General features: G+C 48.4%; 1 protein-coding gene across 1 annotated transcript in view; it reads left to right on the forward strand.

Moving 5' to 3' along the window:
• The window catches only part of PWP1 (PWP1 homolog, endonuclein), a 248,794-nt gene that overhangs the window by 30,648 nt on the left and 194,658 nt on the right, over positions 1 to 23,488 (forward strand). Inside the window, exon 3 of the mRNA XM_063928458.1 lies at positions 21,604 to 21,788. Within this exon, the coding sequence (XP_063784528.1) occupies positions 21,604 to 21,788 (185 nt within the window). The remainder of the gene's footprint in view (positions 1 to 21,603; positions 21,789 to 23,488) is intronic.

The following is a 23,488-nucleotide window of genomic DNA, read 5'->3' on the forward strand; positions in this document are numbered from 1 at the left end:
ATTGAAGGCCATTTTCGTCACTACTGGTGCACTCATTAGGCTTGCTGTGGCGTCTGCATGGGTGAGTAGTGCTATTGCTAAGTGGGCTGATAATTTAGCATCTGACATGGATACCCTTGATAAGGATAACATTCTTTTGACTCTTTGTTATATCAAGGACGCTGCAGATTACCTAAAGGATGTGGCGAGGGATATTGGCCTCTTGGGATCAAGGGCCAATGCCATGGCGGTCTCGGCCAGGAGGGCGCTGTGGATTCATCAATGGAATGCTGATGCCGACTCCAAGAAAGCTAAGGAAGCTCTCCCTTTTAAAGTTAGTGTCTTGTTTGGTGACGGCCTTGCTGACCTGGTGTCTACCGCTACTGCGGGTAAGTCATCTTTTCTTCCTTATGTTTCTGCACAACAGAAAAAGACGCCCCATTATCAGATGCAGTCCTTTCGGCCTAATAAATACAAAAAAGGAAAGGGCTCTCCCTTCCTCGCTTCAAAGGGTAAAGGAAGGGGAAAAAGGTTGCCTGCTGTGTCTGGCGCCCAGGACCAAAAGTCCTCCCCCGCCTCTGCCAAGTCCACCGCATGACGCTGGGGCTCCCCTACGGGAGTCCGTGCAGGTGGGGGGCCGTCTCCGGATCTTCAGTCAGGCCTGGTTTCAATCGGGCCTGGATCCTTGGGTCTTAGACATAGTGTCCCAGGGGTACAAACTGTTTCAGGAGATGCCCCCCCGCCACTTTTTCAAATCAGCCTTGCCAGTTTCTTTTTCATCCACTAGGGGTCACTGGAGTACTCTTGGGATATGGACGGTGTTAGCAAGGACTGGGCACTGAATATTCAAATTTCAGTAACTCTCCTCCCCTCCATACTCCCAGAATACCAGTGTTTTTTCGGTGCTCGCATGGACAGGAAGCACAAGTGTGGACCTCCAGAGGGGGACATGCATTTTTTACTTTTAAACATTTTTGTTTTTCTTTTTTATACATTACAATCCCTTCCAAGCTTACACAAAAGCTCTGGGTACGGGATTATAGAAGCTGCTGCGTGCAGCTCTTGGCGTGTCGGGCCTCACAAAGGAGCCCCCTCACAGCCACAAGCAGCTCAGCTAACAACAGCTGAGACTGCAGAAAGGACTGGACGGCGCTTGCTGGAAGAAGCCCGTCAGAGTCCAAGTACATCAGCTACCTTCAGCTGAGAATGCAGAACGGAGCTTGCTGTAGAAGCCCCGTCAGAGCACAGGAACCCAGGTATTTATGACAGGGGCGGTCAGCTCACGCTGCCGCCCCGCCGTGTGGGGGTACTGCTATGTGCGTCGCCCGAGCCGCTGCTCCGTCCCCGCCACCGCTGTTATCAGCTCCCCTAGTCCTGGCGCCGCTCAGAGGGATGCGCTGGACGGCCGCTGCAAGCGCCGTTCTCAGCGCTCCCTGCCTGTAATGCAATCAGACCGCGGACAGCGTTCAGTGCTGCCGCGGTCTGTCCCTGTAACGGCCGGAGGCTCCGTCGCTTAGGGGAAGGTAACTGCTCCCTCAGACCGCGGACAGCGTTCACTGCTGCCGCGGTCTGTCTCCATAACGGCCGGCAGCTCAGCACTGCCAGCGCTCCCTGCACACACTAAGGGTAGCAGGGGGGGGGAGGATGCCGGCGCCTCTGATCACTCAGACCGCGGACAGTTCACACAGCTGCCGCGGTCTGTCCCTGTAAAACAGCCCTCTACTAACTAGTGGGCTCATGCTGGGCAGTCAGGAGTTTCCCTGTCCCTATTACTTGTAGCGCAGCTGCAAGGGGGAGAGATTATGCCACAGCAGCAGCAATAGACAGCCTATGCTAAAGAAGGGCTGCATTGTGTTATATATGCATTCGTGTAGCACTTGTTATACCATAGACAATGTTATACCATAGGAAATGTATATAAAATACTGTATGTATGTATGTATATATGGTCATGTAACAAAATATGCTATATGTTCTTTGACTATAAGCACATGGCTGGAGGCCATTTTAATCCTTCTTTCTCTAACGTCCTAAGTGGATGCTGGGGACTCCGTAAGGACCATGGGGAATAGCGGCTCCGCAGGAGACTGGGCACATCTAAAGAAAGCTTTAGGATTATCTGGTGTGCACTGGCTCCTCCCCCTATGACCCTCCTCCAAGCCTCAGTTAGATCTCTGTGCCCGAACGAGAAGGGTGCACACTAGGGGCTCTCCTGAGCTTCTTAGTGAAAGTTTTAGATTAGGTTTTTTATTTTCAGTGAGACCTGCTGGCAACAGGCTCACTGCATCGAGGGACTAAGGGGAGAAGAAGCGAACTCACCTGCGTGCAGAGTGGATTGGGCTTCTTAGGCTACTGGACATTAGCTCCAGAGGGACGATCACAGGCCCAGCTTGGATGGGTCCCAGAGCCGCGCCGCCGGCCCCCTTACAGAGCCAGAAGGCAGAAGAGGTCCGGAAAATCGGCGGCAGAAGACGTCCTGTCTTCAACAAGGTAGCGCACAGCACTGCAGCTGTGCGCCATTGCTCTCAGCACACTTCACACTTCGGTCACTGAGGGTGCAGGGCGCTGGGGGGGGGGCGCCCTGAGACGCAATAAAAACACCTTGGATGGCAAAAAAATGCATCACATATAGCTCCTGGGCTATATGGATGCATTTAACCCCTGCCAGAATCCATAAAAAAGCAGGAGAAAAGTCCGCGAAAAAGGGGCGGAGCCTATCTCCTCAGCACACTGGCGCCATTTTCCCTCACAGCTCCGTTGGAGGGAAGCTCCCTGTCTCTCCCCTGCAGTCACTACACTACAGAAAGGGTTAAAAAAAGAGAGGGGGGCACTAATTAGGCGCAGTATTAACTATACAGCAGCTATAAGGGGAAAAACACTTATATAAGGTTATCCCTGTATATATATAGCGCTCTGGTGTGTGCTGGCAAACTCTCCCTCTGTCTCCCCAAAGGGCTAGTGGGGTCCTGTCCTCTATCAGAGCATTCCCTGTGTGTGTGCTGTATGTCGGTACTTTTGTGTCGACATGTATGAGGAGAAAAATGATGTGGAGACGGAGCAGATTGCCTGTAATAGTGATGTCACCCCCTAGGGGGTCGACACCTGAGTGGATGAACTGTTGGAAGGAATTACGTGACAGTGTCAGCTCTGTATAAAAGACAGTGGTTGACATGAGCCAGCCGGCTACTCAGCTTGTGCCTGTCCAGACGTCTCATAGGCCGTCAGGGGCTCTAAAGCGCCCGTTACCTCAGATGGCAGATATAGACGCCGACACGGATACTGACTCCAGTGTCGACGGTGAAGAGACGAATGTGACTTCCAGTAGGGCCACACGTTACATGATTGAGGCAATGAAAAATGTTTTACACATTTCTGATAATACGAGTACCACCAAAAAAGGGGTATTATGTTCGGTGAGGAAAAACTACCTGTAGTTTTCCTGAATCTGAGAAATTAAATGAGGTGTGTGATGATGCGTGGGTTTCCCCCGATAACGACGGATAATTTCTAAAATGTTATTGGCATTATATCCTTTCCCGCCAGCGGTTAGGGTGCGTTGGGAAACACCCCCTAGGGGGGATAAAGCGCTCACACGCTTGTAAGGGCTCTACCTTCGCCTGAGATGGCCGCCCTTAAGGATCCTGCTGATAGAAAGCAGGAGGGTATCCTAAAAGGTATTTACACACATACTGGTGTTATACTGCGACCAGCAATCGCCTCAGCCTGGATGTGCAGTGCTGGGTTGGCGTGGTCGGATTCCCTGACTGAAAATATTGATACCCTAGATAGGGACAGTATATTTTTGCCTATAGAGCATTTAAAAGATGCATTTTTATATATGCGTGATGCACAGCGGAATATTTGCCGACTGGCATCAAGTCTAAGCGCGTTGTCCATTTCTACCAGTAGAGGGTTATGGACACGTCAGTGGTCAGGTGATGCGTATTCCAAACGGCATTTGGAAGTATTGCTTTATTAAGGGAGGAGTTATTTGGGGTCGGTCTTTCAGACCTCGTGGCCACGGCAACAGCTGGGAATTCCACGTTTGTACCCCAGGTCGCCTCTCAACATGAGAAGACGCCGTATTATCAGGCGCAGTCTTTTCGTGGACAAGCGGGCAAAAGGTTCCTCATTTCTGCCCCGTGACAGAGGGAGAGGAAAAAGGCTGCAGAAATCAGCCAGTTCCCAGGAACAGAAACCCTCTCCCGCCTCTGCCAAGCCCTCAGTATACGCTGGGGCTTTACAAGCAGAATCAGGCACGGTGGGGGGCCCGTCTCAATGAATTTCAGCGCGCAGTGGGCTCACTCGCAAGTAGACCCCTGGATCCTTCAGGTGATATCTCAGGGGTACAAATTAGAATTCGAGACGTCTCCCCCTAGCCGTTTCCTAAAGTCGGCTTTACCGATGTCTCCTTCTGACAGGGAGACAGTTTTGGAAGCCATTCACAAGCTGTATTCCCAGCAGGTGATAATCAAGATACCCCTCCTGCAACAGGGAACGGGGTATTATTCCACACTGTTGTGGTACCGAAGCCGGACGGCTCGGTGAGACCGATTCTAAATCTAAAATCTTTGAACACTTACGTACAGAGGTTCAAATTCAAGATTGAGTCACTCAGAGCAGTGATTGCGAACCTGGAAGAAGGGGACTACATGATGTCTCGGGACCTCAAGGATGCTTACCTTCATGTCAAAATTTACCCTTCTCACCAAGGGTACCTCAGGTTTATGGTACAGAACTGTCACTATCAGTTCAGACGCTGCCGTATGGATGGTACACGGCACCCCGGGTCTTTACCAAGGTAATGGCCGAAATGATGATATTCCTTCGAAGGAAGTGAATTTTAGTTATCCCTTCCTTGGACAATTCCCTGATAAGGGTAAGATCCAGGGAACAGTTGGAGGTCGGTGTAGCACTATCTCAGGTAGTGTTGCGGCAGCACGATTGGATTCTCAATATTCCAAAATCGCACCTGGTTCCGACGACGTGTCTTCTGTTCCTAGGGATGATCCTGGACACAGTCCAGAAAAAGGTGTTTCTCCCGGAGGAGAAAGCCAGGGAGTTATCCGAGCTAGTCAGGAACCTCCTAAAACCGAGCCAACTCTCAGTGCATCAATGCACAAGGGTTCTGGGTAAAATGGTGGCTTCCTACGAAGCAATCCCATTCGGCAGATTCCACGCAAGAACTTTCCAGTGGGACCTGCTGGACAAATGGTCCGGATCGCATCTTCAGATGCATCAGCGGATAACCCTGTCACCAAGGACAAGGGTGTCCCTCCTGTGGTGGTTGCAGAGTGCTCATCTTCTAGAGGGCCGCAGATTAGGCATTCAGGACTGGGTCCTGGTGACCACTGATGCCAGCCTGCGAGGCTGGGGAGCAGTCACACAGGGAAGGAATATCCAGGGCTTATGGTCAAGCCTGGAGACATCACTTCACATATATATCCTGAAGCTAAGGGACATTTACAATGCTCTAAGCTTAGCAAGACCTCTGCTTCAAGGTCAGCCGGTGTTGATCCAGTCGGACAACATCACGGCAGTCACCCACGTAAACAGACAGGGTGGCACAAGAAGCAGGAGGGCAATGGCAGAGCTGCAAGGATTCTTCGCTGGGCGGAAAATCATGTGATAGCACTGTCAGCAGTATTCATTCCGGGAGTGGACAAGTGGGAAGCAGACTTCCTCAGCACGACCTCCACCCGGGAGAGTGGGGACTTCACCCAGAAGTCTTCCACATGATTAAAAACTCGACAGGTATTGCGCCAGGTCCAGGGACCCTCAGGCAATAAGCTGTAGACGCTCTGGTAACACCGTGGGTGTACCAGTCAGGGTATGTGTTCCCTCCTCTGCCTCTCATAACCAAGGTACTGAGATTGATAAAATGGAGAGGAGTAAGCACTATATTTGTGGTTCCGGATTGGCCAAGAAGGACTTGGTAACCGGAACTTCAAGAGATGCTCACGGAGGATCCGTGGCCTCTACCTCTAAGAAGGGACCTGCTCCAGCAAGGACCCTGTCTGTTCCAAGACTTACCGCGGCTGCGTTTGACGGCATGGCGGTTGAACGCCGGATCCTGAAGGAAAAAAGGCATTCCGGATGAAGTCATCCCTATCCTGATCAAAGCCAGGAAGGATGTAACCGCAAAAACATTATCACCGCAGTTGGCGAAAATATGTTGCGTGGTGCGAGGCCAGTAAGGCCCGACGGAGGAAATTCAACTGGGTCGATTCCTACATTTCCTGCAAACAGGAGTGTCTATGGGCCTGAAATTGGGGTCCATTAAGGTTCAAATTTCGGCCCTGTCAATTTTCTTCCAAAAAGAACTAGCTTCAGTCCCTGAAGTTCAGACGTTTGTAAAAGGGGTACTGCATATACAGCCTCCTTTTGTGCCTCCAGTGGCACTTTGGGATCTTAATGTAGTTTTGGGTTCCAAAAGTCACATTGGTTTGAACCACTTAAATCTGTGGAGTTAAAATATCTCACATGGAAAGTGGTCATGCTGTTGGCCCTGGCCTGGGCCAGGCGCGTGTCAGAATTGGCGGCTTTATCCTGAAAAAGCCCTTATCTGATTTTCCATTCGGACAGGGCGGAATTGAGGACTCGTCCTCAGTTTCTCCCCAAGGTGGTTTCAGCGTCTCACCTGAACCAACCTATTGGTGGTGCCTGCGGCTACTAGGGACTTGGAGGCCTCCAAGTTGCTAGACGTTGTCAGTGCCCTGAAAATATATGTTTCCAGGACGACTGGAGTCAGGAAATCTGACTCGCTGTTTATCCTGTGTGCACCCAACAAGCTGGGTGCTCCTGCTTCTAAGCAGACTATTGCTCGTTGGATTTGTAGTACAATTCAGCTTGCACATTCTGTGGCAGGCCTGCCACAGCCAAAAATCTGTAAATGCCCACTCCACAAGGAAGGTGGGCTCATCTTGGGCGGCTGCCCGAGGAGTCTCGGCTTTACAACTTTGCCGAGCAGCTACTTGGTCAGGTGCAAATATGTTTGTAAAATTCTACAAAATTGATATCCTGGCTGAGGAGGACCTGGAGTTCTCTCATTTGGTGCTGCAGAGTCATCCGCACTCTCCCGCCCGTTTGGGAGCTTTGGTATAATCCCCATGGTCCTTACGGAGTCCCCAGCATCCACTTAGGACGTTAGAGAAAATAAGAATTTACTTACCGATAATTCTATTTCTCATAGTCCGTAGTGGATGCTGGGCGCCCATCCCAAGTGCGGATTGTCTGCAATACTTGTACATAGTTATTGTTACAAAAATCGGGTTATTATTGTTGTGAGCCATCTTTCAGAGGCTCCTCTGTTATCATGCTGTTAACTGGGTTCAGATCACAGGTTATACGGTGTGATTGGTGTGGCTGGTATGAGTCTTACCCGGGATTCAAAATCCTTCCTTATTGTGTACGCTCGTCCGGGCACAGTATCCTAACTGAGGCTTGGAGGAGGGTCATAGGGGGAGGAGCCAGTGCACACCAGATAGTCCTAAAGCTTTCTTTAGATGTGCCCAGTCTCCTGCGGAGCCGCTATTCCCCATGGTCCTTACGGAGTCCCCAGCATCCACTACGGACTATGAGAAATAGAATTATCGGTAAGTAAATTCTTATTTTCTGTTTATTTTCCAGAACGTTCCTGTCCTACAACACTGCTCCACCGGATGGCGCAGGGGTGTTGGTAGGAATTTTTGCATCAGGTTTCTTATGGTCTGGCCACGTGCACTGCACTTTGACAATTTTACTGAGGTGGAATTGGTTTGTCTTTGTATATTTATTTGTCTGGTTACATAATAAGTCAGTCACCAGCAAAGACGGAAAAGTTGTTTTCACTGCAATGTCTGTACCAGTGGGTTCCCGGTGAGCTCTACCACATGCACAGTATATTTTATACTCCCATTTCATCTCCTATTTTGCAAAGGTAGTTTTCATTTGCCTTATAAATTCCCAGTTTCTGCTATGTTGCAATCCTGACGATTCTATGCCAGGCCTAACTGCGCAAGATGAATGTGAGAAGACCAGCAGTCAGATAGTGTGGGTGCGTCAGACTCTGAAGTTTACAGGGACTGAAGAGGCTCTGACAATTTATAAGGTGGTCTTTACTAAGGCCACAGATCTCCAGCGTGGAATCTCTAAATAAGATGTTAATAGGATCCTGATACACAGGTTTCGAAACCTCGCCGATTTCGGTCTAGTTACCCGTTTCTAAAGTCAGTGACATCTCCATGGGAGCTATGCTAGAGTCGCTGTATACAGCAGCAGGGGTGTTGCTTCGACCGTGTTTGGTTGGCATTTGGGTAACTACGGCGTTGCTTGTCTGGATAACAGGACTCAGGTCCGCCCTACAAAACGTCCACCTTATGCTTCTCGCTGATCAAATCTGCGAAGCTGCTGATTATCTATGTACAGCTTCTACGGACCTCTGCCTAGTCAGTTCTCGCCTTTCAGCGTCACTCGTTGTGGCACGACAAGCGCTCTGGCTGCGTCCTTAGCAGGCGGAGGCAAAGGTCGAGTGAAGAATAGAAGCATTACATTATGCGAAGGTTGTTTGGTCCTGATTTGGACAAAGGTATTTTTCACGGGATACTCTGGACCAGCGTTCGAATCCTTTAGACCTCAGCCCTTTCGAGGCCGTGGTAGACAAACAGCCACGCCTGGTAGGCGAGGTCGAGGACGTGGTTTTCAACAAACCAACGCCAGTCGTCCGGACGCTACGGTCACCGGCAAGCCAGTGGCATGACGGGCTCCCAGCCCATCTCGGTGCTCCAGTTGTGGGAGCACGCCTTCAGACGTTTCATTTGGCATGGTTGCAGATATCCACAGATGGGTGGATCCGCAATTTAGTGTTAAAAGCAGTCTACCGCCTCTGCGGTTTTTCAACACAGGACTGCCTGTGTAGGAAGAGGACGGTTCGGTAAATTGCTATTCACTCTCTGCTGGAGTCAGCAGTTTTGATTCCGGTCCCTGTACACCAACAAGGTCACGGTTATTATTCCAGTCTGTTGTGGTACCAAAGCCGGATGGCTTGGTCAGGCCAATATTGCATACTTACTACAGATTCAAGATGGAATCTCTGCGGACAGTACTTGCAGGTTTAGAGCCACAGGAATTCATGATTGCGCTGGATCTCGAGGATGCGTACTTACACATTCCGATTTGGCCTCCTCTTCAGAGGTTCTTGCGTTTGCAATACGGCAGATCCATTATCAGTTTCAGACTCTACCGTTTGCCCTCTCGTCAGAGCTTAGGATATTCACCAAAGTGATGTATGTTTTGATGGCTCATCTCATATTCCTGTAAGTGATAATAGTTCCGTACTTAGACGATTTGCTCATCAAAGCTCCGTCTCAACCAACTGCGCCTTCAACATGCGTTGCTAAGGTACAATGTGCTGGTTCAGCACGGTTGGTTTGTCATGTTCAAGAATTCACATCGGATTCCGTCTCAACGACTTCATTTCCTAGGAATGATTCTCGATACGGTAGATCGAGGAATTTGTCTACCAGAACAGAAAGTACAGACTATTCGTCATCTGGTACGATTAGTGCTCAAGCCTCGGTATGTTTGTGCATTCGCCTGTTAGGCACAATAGTGGCGGCTTTCAAAGCGCTTCTGTTCTGAAGATTTCAAACTCACTTCCTTTTCAACTGCATGTGCTCGCACAGTGGTCGGGCTCGCATCTGCAGTTTCACTAGAGGGTGAGGTTGTCTCCACGGGCCAGAGTTTCTGTACTCTGGTGGCTCCAAGTACACAATCTATCCGCAGGAACTCGGTTAGGCGTCTGGAATTGGATAGTGCTAATCACAGACGCGAGTCTCAGAGGTTGGGGAGCTGTAGTTCAAAATTGTCAGCTCCAGGGTCTCTGGGAGGATCACGACAGATTGCTGTCTATAAATGTCCTAGAACTCCGACCAATTTACAATGTGCTACGACAAGTAGTGCACTTGCTTCGGTCTCAGACGGTCCAAGTGCAGTCAGACAACGCAACGGCGGTCGCGTACGTCAATAAACAAAGGGGAAAGAGAAGCCGCATGGCAATGCGGGAAGTAGCTCGAATCCTCAATTGGGCCGAACATCACCAAGTGATATTGGCGGTAGTGTTCATTACGAGAATGGACAACTGGGAGGCGGATGATCTCAGCCATCGGGATTTTCATCCAGGAGAATGGGCATTAAATCCAGAAGTGTTTCACATGTTGGTCCAGAGGTGGGGTTACCCTCCAGTGGACCTGATGACATCTCGCCACAATCACCAAAAGCCAGTATGTGTCCAGAACGCGAGATCCAAAGGCAGTGGCAGTGGATGCTCTCACGATTGCGTGGCCGTACAGCCTCGGGTATCTGTTTCCACCGTTTCCGCTGCTCTCTCTGGTGCTTACTCGCAGACAATCCTTGGCCGCTTCCGTTACGTCCGGACCTGTTACGACAGGGTACATTCCTTTACCCCGATTTTTGCACGGATGCGTTTGAAGGGGTGGCTGTTGAGACCGCCCTCTTAAGAAGAGAGGGCATTCCACTATCGGTTATAACAACCATGTTACGTGCTAGAAATCCAGTTACGACAGCTCATTATTACAGGATTTGGCGTGCCTATATAGGTTGGTGTGAAGTTCGGAAGTTTCCGACATCATCTTTCAAGTTATCCCGTCTTTTGTTATTTCTACAAACGGGGTTAGATGGAGGACTGCGTTTATCTACACTAAAGGTGCAGGTATCTGCTTTGTCAATTTACTTTCAAAGAATATTGGCTCTATTGCCGTCTCACACACCTTTTCTGCAAGGTGTTCTCAGAGTACAGCCTCCATTCATTCCACCTACAGCGCCATGGGACTTGAATCTGGTTTTAGATTTTGTACAGCTTCATACTTTGAACCCTTACATCAAGTGGATGTTAAGTTTCTCGCTTGGAAAACGATTTTTTCTCCTAGCCAAGGCTTCAGCAAGGCGTGTTTCAGATTTGGGTGCATTGGCATGCAAGCCACTGTTTGTAGTTTTCATGATGACAGAGCGGAGCTTCGTACGAATCCCGTTTTCTGGCAAAAGGTAGTGTCATATGTTCACATAAATCAACCAATAGTAGTTCCTGTGTTAACAGGACAGTCTGGAACTTTGGATGTGGTACGCGCATTACGCGTTTATGTATCCCGAACGTCTACAGTTTGTAAGACGGATACGTTGTTTGTTCTCTATGATGCTGCCAAAATGGGTTGGCCAGCTTCTAAGCAGACCTTATCCAGATGGATTATACTGACCATACGTCAGGCTTACCTTCATGCTAGGTTACAGCTGCCTACATCAGTAACAGCTCTTTCCACACGTTCTGTGGAAACTTCAGGGGCAGCTGGTCGTGGGGTGTCTACGACGCAGAATTGCTGTGCGGCTACATAGTCATCAGTGCACACGTTTGTGCGCTTTTACAAGTTAATACGTTTGCGGCATCAGCATCTAGCTTTGGCCGCCTAGTGTTACAGGTGCCAAACAGCTCTCCCGCCCACGAGGGAAGCTTTGGTACGTCCCAAGAGTACTCCAGTGACCCCTAGTGGATGAAAAAGAAAATAGGATTTTGGTACTTACCAGGTAAATCCTTTTCTTTGAATCCATAGGGGGCACTGGACGCCCACCCAGAGCAGTTTTACCTGGTTGTGGTAAGTTCAGGGGATCTTATGGTAACACATTCTCACCGATTTATCGGTTATGGTGTCAACTGGTTAGTTGTCAGTTACGTTATGTGTCAACTTTATTGTTGTCCGTTATGTTATAATATTATAGGTAATTCTCCATTGTTCATCCTCTCTATCCTGTTCGCCTCAGGAAAAAACACTGGTATTCTGGGAGTATGGAGGGGAGGAGAGTTACTGAAATTTGAATATTCAGTGCCCAGTCCTTGCTAACACCGTCCACATCCCAAGAGTACTCCAGTGCCCCCTATGGATTCAAAGAAAAGGATTTACCTGGTAAGTACCAAAATCCTATTTTCTCTTCCAGAAAGAAAAGTAGTAAATGCTGCAATACAAAAGCTGTGTCGACAGAGGGTCATTATCCCAGTTACCCCATCCCAACGGGGGGGGGGGGGGGTTCTATTCGAGCCTCTTTGTTGTGCCAAAGCCGGACGGCTCGGTCAGACCGATTCTGAACTTAAAATCCCTCAATCCGTACTTGAAAACTTTCAAGCTCAAGATGGAATCTCTTCGAGCTGTGATCTCCAGCCTAGAAGGGGGGGATTTTATGGCATCAGTCGACATAAAAGATGCCTACTTACACGTCCAGATATATCCTCCTCATCAGGCCTTCCTAAGGTTTGCGGTGCAGGATTGTCATTACCAATTTCAGACGTTGCCGTTTGGGCTTTCCACGGCCCTGAGGGTCTTCACCAAGGTGATGGCGGAAATGATGGTACTTCTACGCAAGCAGGGGGTCACAATTATCCCGTATTTGGACGATCTCCTGATAAAGGCGAGATAAAAAGAGCAATTGCTAAGAAATGTGTAACTCCCCCTGACCGTTCTGCAACATCATGGTTGGATTCTAACTTTGCTAAAGTCTCAGTTGATCCCGACAACTCGGCTGCCCTTCTTGGGCATGATCCTAGACACGGAACTAGAGAGAGTGTTTCTTCCGGCGGAAAAAGCTCTGGAAATCCAGACCATGGTCAAGGAGATTCTGAAACCGGCAAGAGTGTCAATTCATCAATGCACTCGAGGGCTAGGGAAGATGGTAGCGGCTTACGAAGCCATTCCGTTTGGCAGGTTTCATGCCCGGGTGTTTCAGTGGGATCTGCTGAACAAATGGTCTGGGTCTCACCTGCACATGCACCGGAAAATAAGTCTATCTTCCAGGACCAGAATTTCTCTCCTGTGGTGGCTGCAAAGTTCTCACCTTCTAGAGGGACGCAGGTTCGGAATCCAGGATTGGGTCCTGCTGACCACAGATGCAAGTCTCCGAGGTTGGGGTGCAGTCACACAAGGAAGAAGTTTCCAGGGAAAATGGTCAAGCCAGGAAACTTGTCTCCACATAAACGTTCTGGAGATAAGAGCCATTTACAACTGCCTTCTGCAAGCGGAACACCTTCTTCGAGGTCTACCTGTCCTGATTCAGTCGGACAACGTAACAGCGGTGGCGTACGTAAACCGCCAGGGCGGAACAAAGAGCAGAGCGGCAATGGCGGAGGCCACAAGAGTTCTCCGCTGGGCGGAAAAGCACGTGAGCGCTCTGTCAGCAGTCTTCCTTCCGGGCATGGACAACTGGGAAGCAGACTTCCTCAGCAGACACCCTCCATCTGGGAGAGTGGGCTCTTCATCAAGAGGTATTTGCAGAAGTGACAAGGCGTTGGGGAATTCCTCAAATAGACATGATGGCGTCTCGCCTCAACAAGAAGCTTCTGAGGTATTGTTCCAGGTCAAGGGACCCCCAAGCCAATGCAGTGGACGCCCTGGTAACTCCGTGGGTGTTTCGGTCGGTATATGTGTTCCCTCCACTTCCTCTCATTCCAAAAGTGTTGAGGATCATAAGACGAACAAGGGTTCCGGCAGTACTTGTCATTCCAGATTGGCCACGGAGGGCCTGGGCCTGGTATCCGGATCTTTAGGAATTGTTCATAGAAGATCCTTGGGCGCTTCCTCTCAGAGAGGACCTGTTACTGCAGGGGCCATGCGTGTTTCCGGACTTACCGCGGCTGCGTTTGACGGCATGGAGGTTGAACGCCAAATCCTAGCTCGTAAAGGTATTCCCGGGGAAGTCATCCCCACTCTCCTTAAGGCTAGAAAGGAGGTCACGGCAAAACATTATCACCGTATTTGGAGAAAATGTGTCATGGTGTGAAACCAAAACAGCTCCTGCAGAGGAGTTTCACTTCGGTCGTTTCCTCCATTTTTTGCAGGCAGGAATGGATGCAGGCCTGAAATTGGGTTCCATCAAAGTGCAGATTTCGGCTTTATCTATTTTCTTTCAAAAAGAATTGTCCGCCCTTCCTGAGGTTCAGACTTTCGTGAAGGGAGTGCTGCATATACATCCTCCATTTGTGCCACCCGTGGCACCGTGGGATCTTGAAGTGGTGTTACAGTTTCTTATGTCTCACTGGTTTGAACCTTTGCGAAAGGTTGAGTTAAAGTTTCTCACTTGGAAAGTGGTCATGCTTTTGGCCTTGGCGTCTGCCAGACGAGTGTCAGAATTGGCGGCTTTGTCTCACAAGAGCCCATATTTGATTTTTCATGTGGACAGAGCGGAATTAAGGACTCGTCAACAATTTCTGCTGAAGGTGGTTTCTTCGTTTCACATAAATCAACCTATCGTGGTACATGTGGCTACGGATGCTGTGGCAGTCCCAAAATCTCTTTATGTCGTAAGAGCTTTGAAAATTTATGTCGCCACAACGGCTCTTGTTAGGAAAACGGAGGCTCTGTTTGTCCTGTATGCTTCCAACAAGATTGGAAATCCTGCTTCCAAGCAGACTATTGAATGCTGGATTTGTAATACGATTCAGCACGCTCATTCTTCGGCGGGGTTGCCATTGCCAAAGTCAGCAAAGGCCCATTCTACCATGAAGGTGGGCTCATCTTGGGCGGCTGCCCGAGGGGTCTCGGCACTTCAACTTTGCCGAGCAGCTATGTGATCGAGTTCAAACACTTTTGCTAAGTTCTATAAGTTTGATACCCTGGCTGAGGAGGACCTCATGTTTGCTCAGTCGGTGCTGCAGAGTCGTCCGCACTCTCCCGCCCGGTCTGGAGCTTTGGTATAGAACCCATGGTCCTTTTGGAGTCCCCAGCATCCTCTAGGACGTAAGACAAAATAGGATTTTAATACCTACCGGTAAATCCTTTTCTCCTAGTCCGTAGAGGATGCTGGGCGCCCATCCCAGTGCGTACTGTTACTTGCAGTTGTATTGTTGGTTGTTGTTTTCGGTTACACGATGGTTGTGTATCAGTTATGTTCAGCTTGTTGCTGTTTTTTCGTTCTTACTATTATCTGGTATTCATGCTATTCCAGTTGTCCGATGTGTTTGTGGTGTGAGCTGGTATGTATCTCACCCTTAGTTTAACAAAAATCCTTTTCCTCGAAATGTCCGTCTCCCCTGGGCACAGTTCCTATAACTGAGGTCTGGAGGAGGGGCATAGAGGGAGGAGCCAGTTCACACCCAGTAAAAGTCTTATAGTGTGCCCATGTCTCCTGCGGATCCCGTCTATACCCCCATGGTCATTTTGGAGTCCCCAGCATCCTCTACGGACTAGGAGAAAAGGATTTACCGGTAGGTATTAAAATCCTATTTTCTCATACATCCTAGAGGATGCTGGGGACGACATCAAGACCATGGGGTCTATTTCAAAGCTCCAGTACGGGCGGGAGAGTGCGGATGACCCTGCAGCACCGATTGACCAAACTTTAGGTCCTCATCGGCCAAGGTGTCAAACTTGTTGAACTTAGCAAATGTGTTTGACCCTGACCAAGTAGCTGCTCAGCAAAGTTGTAATGCTGAGACTCCCCGGGCAGCCGCCCAGGATGAGCCCACCTTCCTAGTGGAGTGGGCCGTTACCAATGTCGGTAACGGCAATCCAGCCGTAGTATGAGCTTGCTGAATCGTATTTCTAATCCAACGTGCAATAGTCTGCTTGGAAGCAGGACAGCCAATCTTGCCGTGATCATACAGGACAAACAGAGCCTCTGTTTTCCGTATACGAGCTGTTCTAGCAACATAGATTTTCAAAGCTCTAACCACATCTAGAGACTTTGAATTAGTGAATGTGTCAGTAACTACTGGCACCACAATAGGTTGGTTTATGTGAAAAGCAGAAACCACCTTTGGAAGAAAATGTTGGCAAGTTCACAACTCTGCCCTATCTTCATGGAAAATCAGGTAAGGGCTCTTGTGAGACAAGGCCCCCAATTCAGACACCCACCTTGCGGATGCCAATGCCAAAAGCATCACCACTTTCCAAGTGAGAAACTTCAACTCTATCTTTTGTAGAGGCTAAAACCAATCCGATTGAAGGAACTCCAACACCACGTTAAGGTCCCATGGTGCCACTGGAGGCACGAATGGAGGCTGGATGTGCAGAACCCCTTTCACGAAGGTCTGAGCCTCTGGAAGAGAGGCTAATTATTTTTGGAAAAACACTGACAAGGCCGAAATCTGGACCTTCATTGATCCCAATCGTAGGCCCGCCTCCACACCATCCTGCAAAAAATGGAGAAAACGTCCTAAGTGAAACTCTTCCGTAGGAGCCTTCTTGGATTCACACCAAGACACACATTTTCTCCAAATACGGGGTTAATGTTTTGACGTTACTCCCTTTCTGGCCTGAATAAGGGTGGCGATTACCTCCTTAGGAATACCCTTCCTGGCTAGGATACGGCGCTCAACAGCCATGCCGTCAAACGTAGCCGCGGTAAGTCTTGGTACACACATGGCCCCTGCTGTAGCAGGTCCTCCCAAGTAGGAAGAGGCCGAGGATCACCTATGAGTAACTGCTGAAGTTCTGGGTACCAAGCCCTCCTTGGCCAGTCTGGGGCAATAATGATTGCTCGAACCCTTGTCTTTCTTATGATCCTGAGTACTTTTGGGATCAGCGGAAGTGGAGGAAAAATATACACTGACGGAAACACCCACTGGGTCACCAGTGCATCCACTGCTACTGCTTGAGGGTCTCTCGACCTGGAACAGTATCTCTGAAGCTTCTTGTTGAGACGAGACGCCATCATGTCTATTTGAGGAACTCCCCAAAGACTCGTTACCGCTGCGAAGACTTCTTGGTGGAGGCCCCACTCTCCTGGATTGAGATCGTGTCTGCTGAGGAAGTCTGCTTCCCAGTTGTCCACTCCCGAAATGAAAATTGCCGACAGAGCTTGTAGATGTTTTTCTGATCAGCGGAGGATTTTTGTCGCCTCTGCCATTGCCGCTCTGCTTTTCGTAACGCCCTGCCTGTTTATGTATGCGACTGCTGTTACATTGTCCGCCTGGATATGCACGGGACGGTCTTGAAGAAGATGTACCGCTTGTTGAAGGCCATTGTAAATGGCTCTTAGCTCCAGAACGTTTACGTGAAGGCAGGCTTCCTGTTGTGACCAACATCCCTGGAAGTTTTCTCCCTGAGAGACTGCTCCCCAGCCTCGGAGACTTGCATCCGTGGTTACTAGAACCCAGTCCTGAATCCTGAACCTGCATCCCTCTAGCAGGTGAGAGCTGTGCAACCACCACAGGAGCGAAATCCTGTTTTTTGACGACCGGATTATCTTTCTGTGCATGTGTAGGTGTGAACCCGACCACTTGTCCAACAAGTCCCACTGGAATACTCTGGCATGGAACCTGCCAAACTGTATGGCCTCGTAGGCCGCCAACATCTTCCCCCAACAACCGAATGTACTGATGGATCTACACACTTGATGGTTTCAATATCTGTTTTACCATTTTCTGGATTTCCAGAGCCTTTTCCAGCGGAAGAAATACTCTCTGAACTTCTGTGTCCAGAATCATCCCGAGGAAAGACAACCTTGTCGTCGGTTCCAACTGTGACTTTAGGTAATTTATGATCCACCCGTGTTGTTGGAGTATTGACAGAGAGAGGGATATGTTTTGTAATAACTGCTCCCTGGATCTCGCCTTTATCAGGAGGTCGTCCAGATAAGGGATTATATTGACTCCTTTCTGACGAAGGAGGACCATCATCTCCGCCATCACCTTGGTGAATACCCTCAGCGCCGTGGAGAGACCGAAAGGTAACGTCTGGAAATGGTAATGGCAATCCTGAATTGCGAATCTCAGATAAACCTGCTGAGGAGAATAAATGGGAACATGCAGGTAAGCATCCTTTATGTCCACCGACACCAAGTAGTCCCCCTCCTCCAGACTGACAATCACTGCCCGAAGTGATTCCATCTTGAACTTTTCCATCTTGAACCTTTTCAAGAAGAAATTTAGATCTTTTAGATTTAGGATCGGTCTGACCGAGCCGTCCGGATTCGGAACAACAAAGAGGCTTGAATAAAACCCCCGCCCTTGTTGTGACAACGGTACCAGGACTATGACATGGTCTTGACATAATTTTTGGATTGCCGCTGTGACTGCTTCTCTCTCTGGCGGAGAAGCTGGCAAGGTCGATTTGAAAAATCGGCATGGGGGGACGTCTTGAAACTCTAGTTTGTATCCCTGGGATACTATTTGCAACACCCAGGGATCCAGGCCAGACAGAATCCAATCCTGGCTGAAGAGTTTGAGACGTGCCCCCACCCGAGCGGCCTCCCGTAAGGGAGTTCCAGCGTCATGCTGGGGATTTGGCAGAATTAGGGGTAGACTTCTGCTCTTGGGAACATGGAGCCGGTGTGGGCTTCTTTCCCCTTCCCCTACCTGCAAAGAAAGGGGGCACCTCTCGCCTTTTTGTATTTATTGGGCCGAAAGGACTGCATTTGCGGGTGATAGGTCTTTTTTGCCGGTGCAGGCGCAGAGGGCAAAAATGTCGACTTACCTGCGGTAGTCGCCGAGACTAACGCATCCAGGCCATCGCCAAATAAGGCCTCACCTTTATAAGGGGAGCCTCCATATTTCTTTTGGAATCTGCATCCGCGTTCCACTGGCGAATCCACAACGCCCGCCTAGCCGATGCTGCCATGGTAGCGGCTTGTGAACTCAAGAGTCCAATATCCTTCATTGCTTCCAGCATGTAGGCGGCAGCATCCTTAATATTCCCTAACTTTAGGAGTATCTCATCTTTATCAATCGTGTCAATTTCTGATGACACGCTTTCTGACCCTTTTTCAATAGCGCGACTCACCCATGCGCAGGCAATAGTGGGCCTGAGCAGTGTACCATTGGTAACATAAATGGATTTCAATGTCGTTTCCATTTTGCGGTCTGCCGGTTCTTTAAGAGAAGCCGTGCCAGGAGCAGGGAGAATTACCTTCTTTGTCAACCTGGAAAGTGCACTGTCTAACATAGGGGGTAACTCCCATTTTTCCTGTCGTCAACCGGGAAAGAATAAGCTATGTGAATCCTTTTGGTAATACAATTTTTTTTATCAGGATTCACCCACATCCCTTCAAACAGAGCATTTCGTTCGTGTGAAGGAGGGAACGTGACTTTGGATTTCTTTTCCTTACATAAATAAGCTTTCTCCTGAGGTACAGGAGTGCTTTCTGTAACCTCCAACACGTCCCTTATAGCCACAATCATATATTGTATACTTTTTGCCAATTTATGATCTATCTCTCTGGATTCACTATCGCCGACACAAGAATCAGAATCCGTGTTAGTATCCGTGTTTACAACATTTGCAAATGGTCTCTTATGTGACCCAGAGGGGCCGCCCGCATAAGGAATAACAGCATCCTGAAAAATCACATCTTCCACAGATTTTCTCCAGCATGCAGCCTTAGATTCAGACTTATCCAATCTACGGTTAATCAGATGCATACTGTCACGTAGCTCTTTCACCCATGCAGGCTCTTGGCGTGCCAGTAGCGCCACCACATTACAACTCTGTGTCCCTAAAATGGCTTCCTCCGGGGAGGAACTCCCTACCTCAGACGTGCCTCACACGTGTACACCACACTCACAGACACACTGGGACTTTTTTTGGGGACAGACCCACAGTAAAATCTGTCAGAGGGACACAGGATAGGAGCAGCCAGTTCACAAACCCAGCGCCTGTATTGCCTGTGAACACAGTATGTCCACAGCCCAAAAAGCGCTTTTAAATAGTAATATACACTATCAAATGCACCACAATCGCTTTGTGCCCCTCCTTTATAGCACCCTGTACTTGTCAGAAGTGGAGGAGAGGACCAGCGTGTTCTCTGCAACCTGAGGAGAGAGAGAAAATGGCGCTGAGTAGTGTGCTGGCTGCCTGAGGAAGAAGCTTCGCCCCCACAATGGCATGTCCTTACACTCAGTATATTGACTTATTATTTATACTGGCGGGGGTAGGGCTGTGCCAGCGGCTTCTTATGCCCCCTTTTAGCCAGTTTGAGGTATTTTTCTTGCTGCCCAGGGCGCCCCCCCTCCCGCACCCTGCAGTGCCTGTGTGTGTGGGCAGCAATGGCGCGCTGCGCTCCCGCCAGCCGCGCCGCACCTCAGTTGTCACTTACTTGATTGAAGATCATTCTTCTCATACTCACCTGTCTTCTGACTTCTGGCTCTGTGAGGTGGGTGACGGCGCGCTGTGGGAGTGATCATCTAGACACGGCTAGCGTTCAGTTCCCTTCAGGAGCTAATGGTGTCCTGTCAGCCAGAAGCAGAGCCATGAAACTCTGAGGAAGTTGGTTCTGCTTCTGCCCCCTCAGTCCCACGAAGCAGGGAGCCTGTTGCCAGCAGATCTCCCTGAAAATAAAAAAACTAACATAAGTCTTTTCAGAGAAACTCAGTAGATTTCTTCAGAGTGCATAGGGTCGACCTGGGCACATTTCTAAAACTGAAGTCTGGAGGAGGGGCATAGAGGGAGGAGCCAGTTCACACCCAATGAAAAGTCTTTAGAGTGCCCATGTCTCCTGCGGATCCCTTCTATACCCCATAGTCTTGATGTCGTCCCCAGCATCCTCTAGGACGTATGAGAAATTATTTTGTATTGCAATGCGATCCTGGGCGCTAATATCGAGCCCAGATTGCAATGCATATGTGATCTACTGTATGATAAATGGGCCCCTTAGAGAGAGCTAAAATGGACGGAGATAAAGTATCAGCCAGTTAGCTTCTAACTGCCACATTAAATGACTGGAACTGATTGGTTGGTACTTGATGTCTCTCCATTTTATCTCTGCAAGTTTCGACACATATGCCCCGTAATGACGGCATGGCGACTTCTGATTACTCTCTCTGCCCTTCAGTGTCATATGAATTTGGTAGATTAATTAATTTGCTATTCCTGCAGTACTCCAACACCGATCTATTTTATAGTCACAGTGCATTTAAATATGGATACTGATTCCTTCAACATAAAAATTATGTGCAACTTAATCTTCGTAATCAAATTTTGGTTATCCTGTCAGATTACTCATTATTTATGGTATTACATGTAATATGCTTGCAGCTATAAAGCGTCTTTTGCTTTGTTTATGTTTTTTAAAAACTTACCAATAAGTTGTTCTTAGAGACATTCCGGATTCAAATACACAGTTTATATGTGGAGTTTGTGTGTTTCAGTTAAAAAAAAAAATTACAGTTTGGGGTTAATTCAATTAAGGGTGATGTCTGCGAAGTGATCTTGTAATGCCGGAAATGCACCCTTCATCTGCCCTAAATTGCACATTTTATTTCGATGCCCATAGCTGTGCGGATTAAAATGCCTCATGTAGGGGCACCCATATGTATGGCTGATGGCATCGCAGTTAATTGACTCAATTCCTTTGAGTCCACAACTCCTCTTTAGCTAGTATCCCCTGTGTACCCGTTTGGTGGAGATCCCATTTTAGTATTCGATTTCATCTCTCTTTATCATTTAACTTGCATTTTTACAGTAGTGGTTCGTAGAATCCTGGAGTGCGGTATTCTCTTTATAACATTGTAGCTTGCACACTTCAGAGCTGTTACTCAGTATGGAGATAACAGGGAGTGATCCCTACAATCTACATTTCCTCATTTTAATAAAATATAGCAGCATTTCTTTGTGCTAGTAACTGTGGTGCTGAGCACTTCTCTCTATTCTTCAGAGGAGAACTTGAAGATAATGAAGACGAGACTGGTGAGGATGTGGAGGATGGGATGCAAAGTACAGAGAGAACTGAAGAAGATGCCGCTCAGCCAGCTGAGGATGAGGAGGAAAACTTCTCAAAGCTGAAGGATGATGAACTTGCAGAGTATGACTTGGACAACTATGATGAGGAAGGAAGAACAGGTACAGCATTCCCTAAACTGCCTACACCTCCTTTGACACTGTTAAAAGGGTTTTACATTTTTGGATAGTTATAATTTTTTGGTTTATAAATACAGTACATGTCCTCCTGCCGCTCCTACTAAATGTATTTTTATTTTTAGGTTCAGTAAGTTTCTTATGCGCTTTTAGCCATGTTGTTATATGAGCAGACCTGTGTCATATCCCATTACTACAAATTCAGACTGCATTGTATTCTGTTATGAAGACATGGCTGAAAAGCACGGAAAGAACCTAGCGTTTGACCTTTCAACATAAGTGTAACAGGAGCCTCCCATCACTAGGCTGTACTTCTGAGGACCCTGCTCCTTTCACTGTATAACTCTTAGTCTGTGACTTCCTACTGCCTATATTCCACTCTTCACATCATGACACCCTGTTGCATGCTGCCGTGTCCTCCATAACACATCATTCATCTCCTGACATAATATGTGTTGCCGTGGGACTCTGTTCTTCCACTATATAATGCTAGTTGTGGCTTCCTGCTTACATAATTTATAATAGTATAACTTGTTTTAACAAACTAGAGTATTACACCAACATGGAGACTACTTGTTTTTTTCAACCAGGTTTTTTGTATAGCTGTAGAGGAAAGAAAATAAAATCACATTTACCATAAACAAATAGTTTTACTAACTCATTTTGCCACATCTTGTGACTTTATCAGACATATTGAACACAATAAAGACCACTGGGTTTTAAAACTTTCTATTTATTAAATCACAGCTTCCCAAAAGCACAACATTTACATTAGCCAACTCTGAGGGATATCCTATTAGCAGCCGTACTTCGCTGATAAAAGGTTAACAGAGGGCTATCCTGTTAGCCCCGGTGCCTGGCGTCCTTATCCCCCCCATACCTGGACGTGTCTGGTATTATGCGCATAATCCCCAATAAGCAGCCGCCAGAGCCATGATAAAAAATGGGTTTGGGTACTTTACCCCCAATCCCGCGTGTTTTCGTGCAATCGCGGGTCGATTGTTGCCCATTAAAAACGGCCTCTAATTGGATACCACGATAATGACCATTGGTCATAAATCACGATATCCATCCATTTTTATCGTCTGAAAATGCATCGGGGCTAATTTGATACCCCCCTCTAGCCTAAAAAAAAAAAACAACCCAAAAAACAACAACTTGATTGGCCTGATACCAGGGTCCATGAGGCTGATAATTCCATTTCTCTAGCATCCATAAGGGATAGGGGATGGAATTAGTACGATGGGGTATAGACTGGTCCAAAGGAGCCAGTGCACATTCAATTTCTTCAACTGGGCGTGCTGGCTCCTCCCCTCTATGCCTCCTCCTACAGCTCAGTTTAGAAAAAAGTACCCTCAGGAGAGGATGCACACTCTGCAAGCTCCAGAGATTTTCTTAAATTTCTTTTCAAGTTTTATTTCTTTCGGTATGCTGTTTGGGCAACAGCATACCTGCACCGTGGGAGTTAGGGGGGCGGTCACCGGCCTCTTGAGGTGCACAGCCGCTTCCCCGCTACAGGACCACCGTCCTGAAGGGCTGTTTGTTCAGCGGGGCATGGCGCCTTGGCTGCCGCACACCCCTAACACTGTCTGAAGGTGATCATCGGTGGTGAGTACATGCCGGGGACCCCACTAGGGGGTACCACGGATCACTGTGCGGCTGAAGCGTGGGTGAGGTGTACGGGT

Source organism: Pseudophryne corroboree, chromosome 6 (genome assembly GCF_028390025.1).
Source record: "Pseudophryne corroboree isolate aPseCor3 chromosome 6, aPseCor3.hap2, whole genome shotgun sequence".
Taxonomy (NCBI): domain Eukaryota; kingdom Metazoa; phylum Chordata; class Amphibia; order Anura; family Myobatrachidae; genus Pseudophryne; species Pseudophryne corroboree.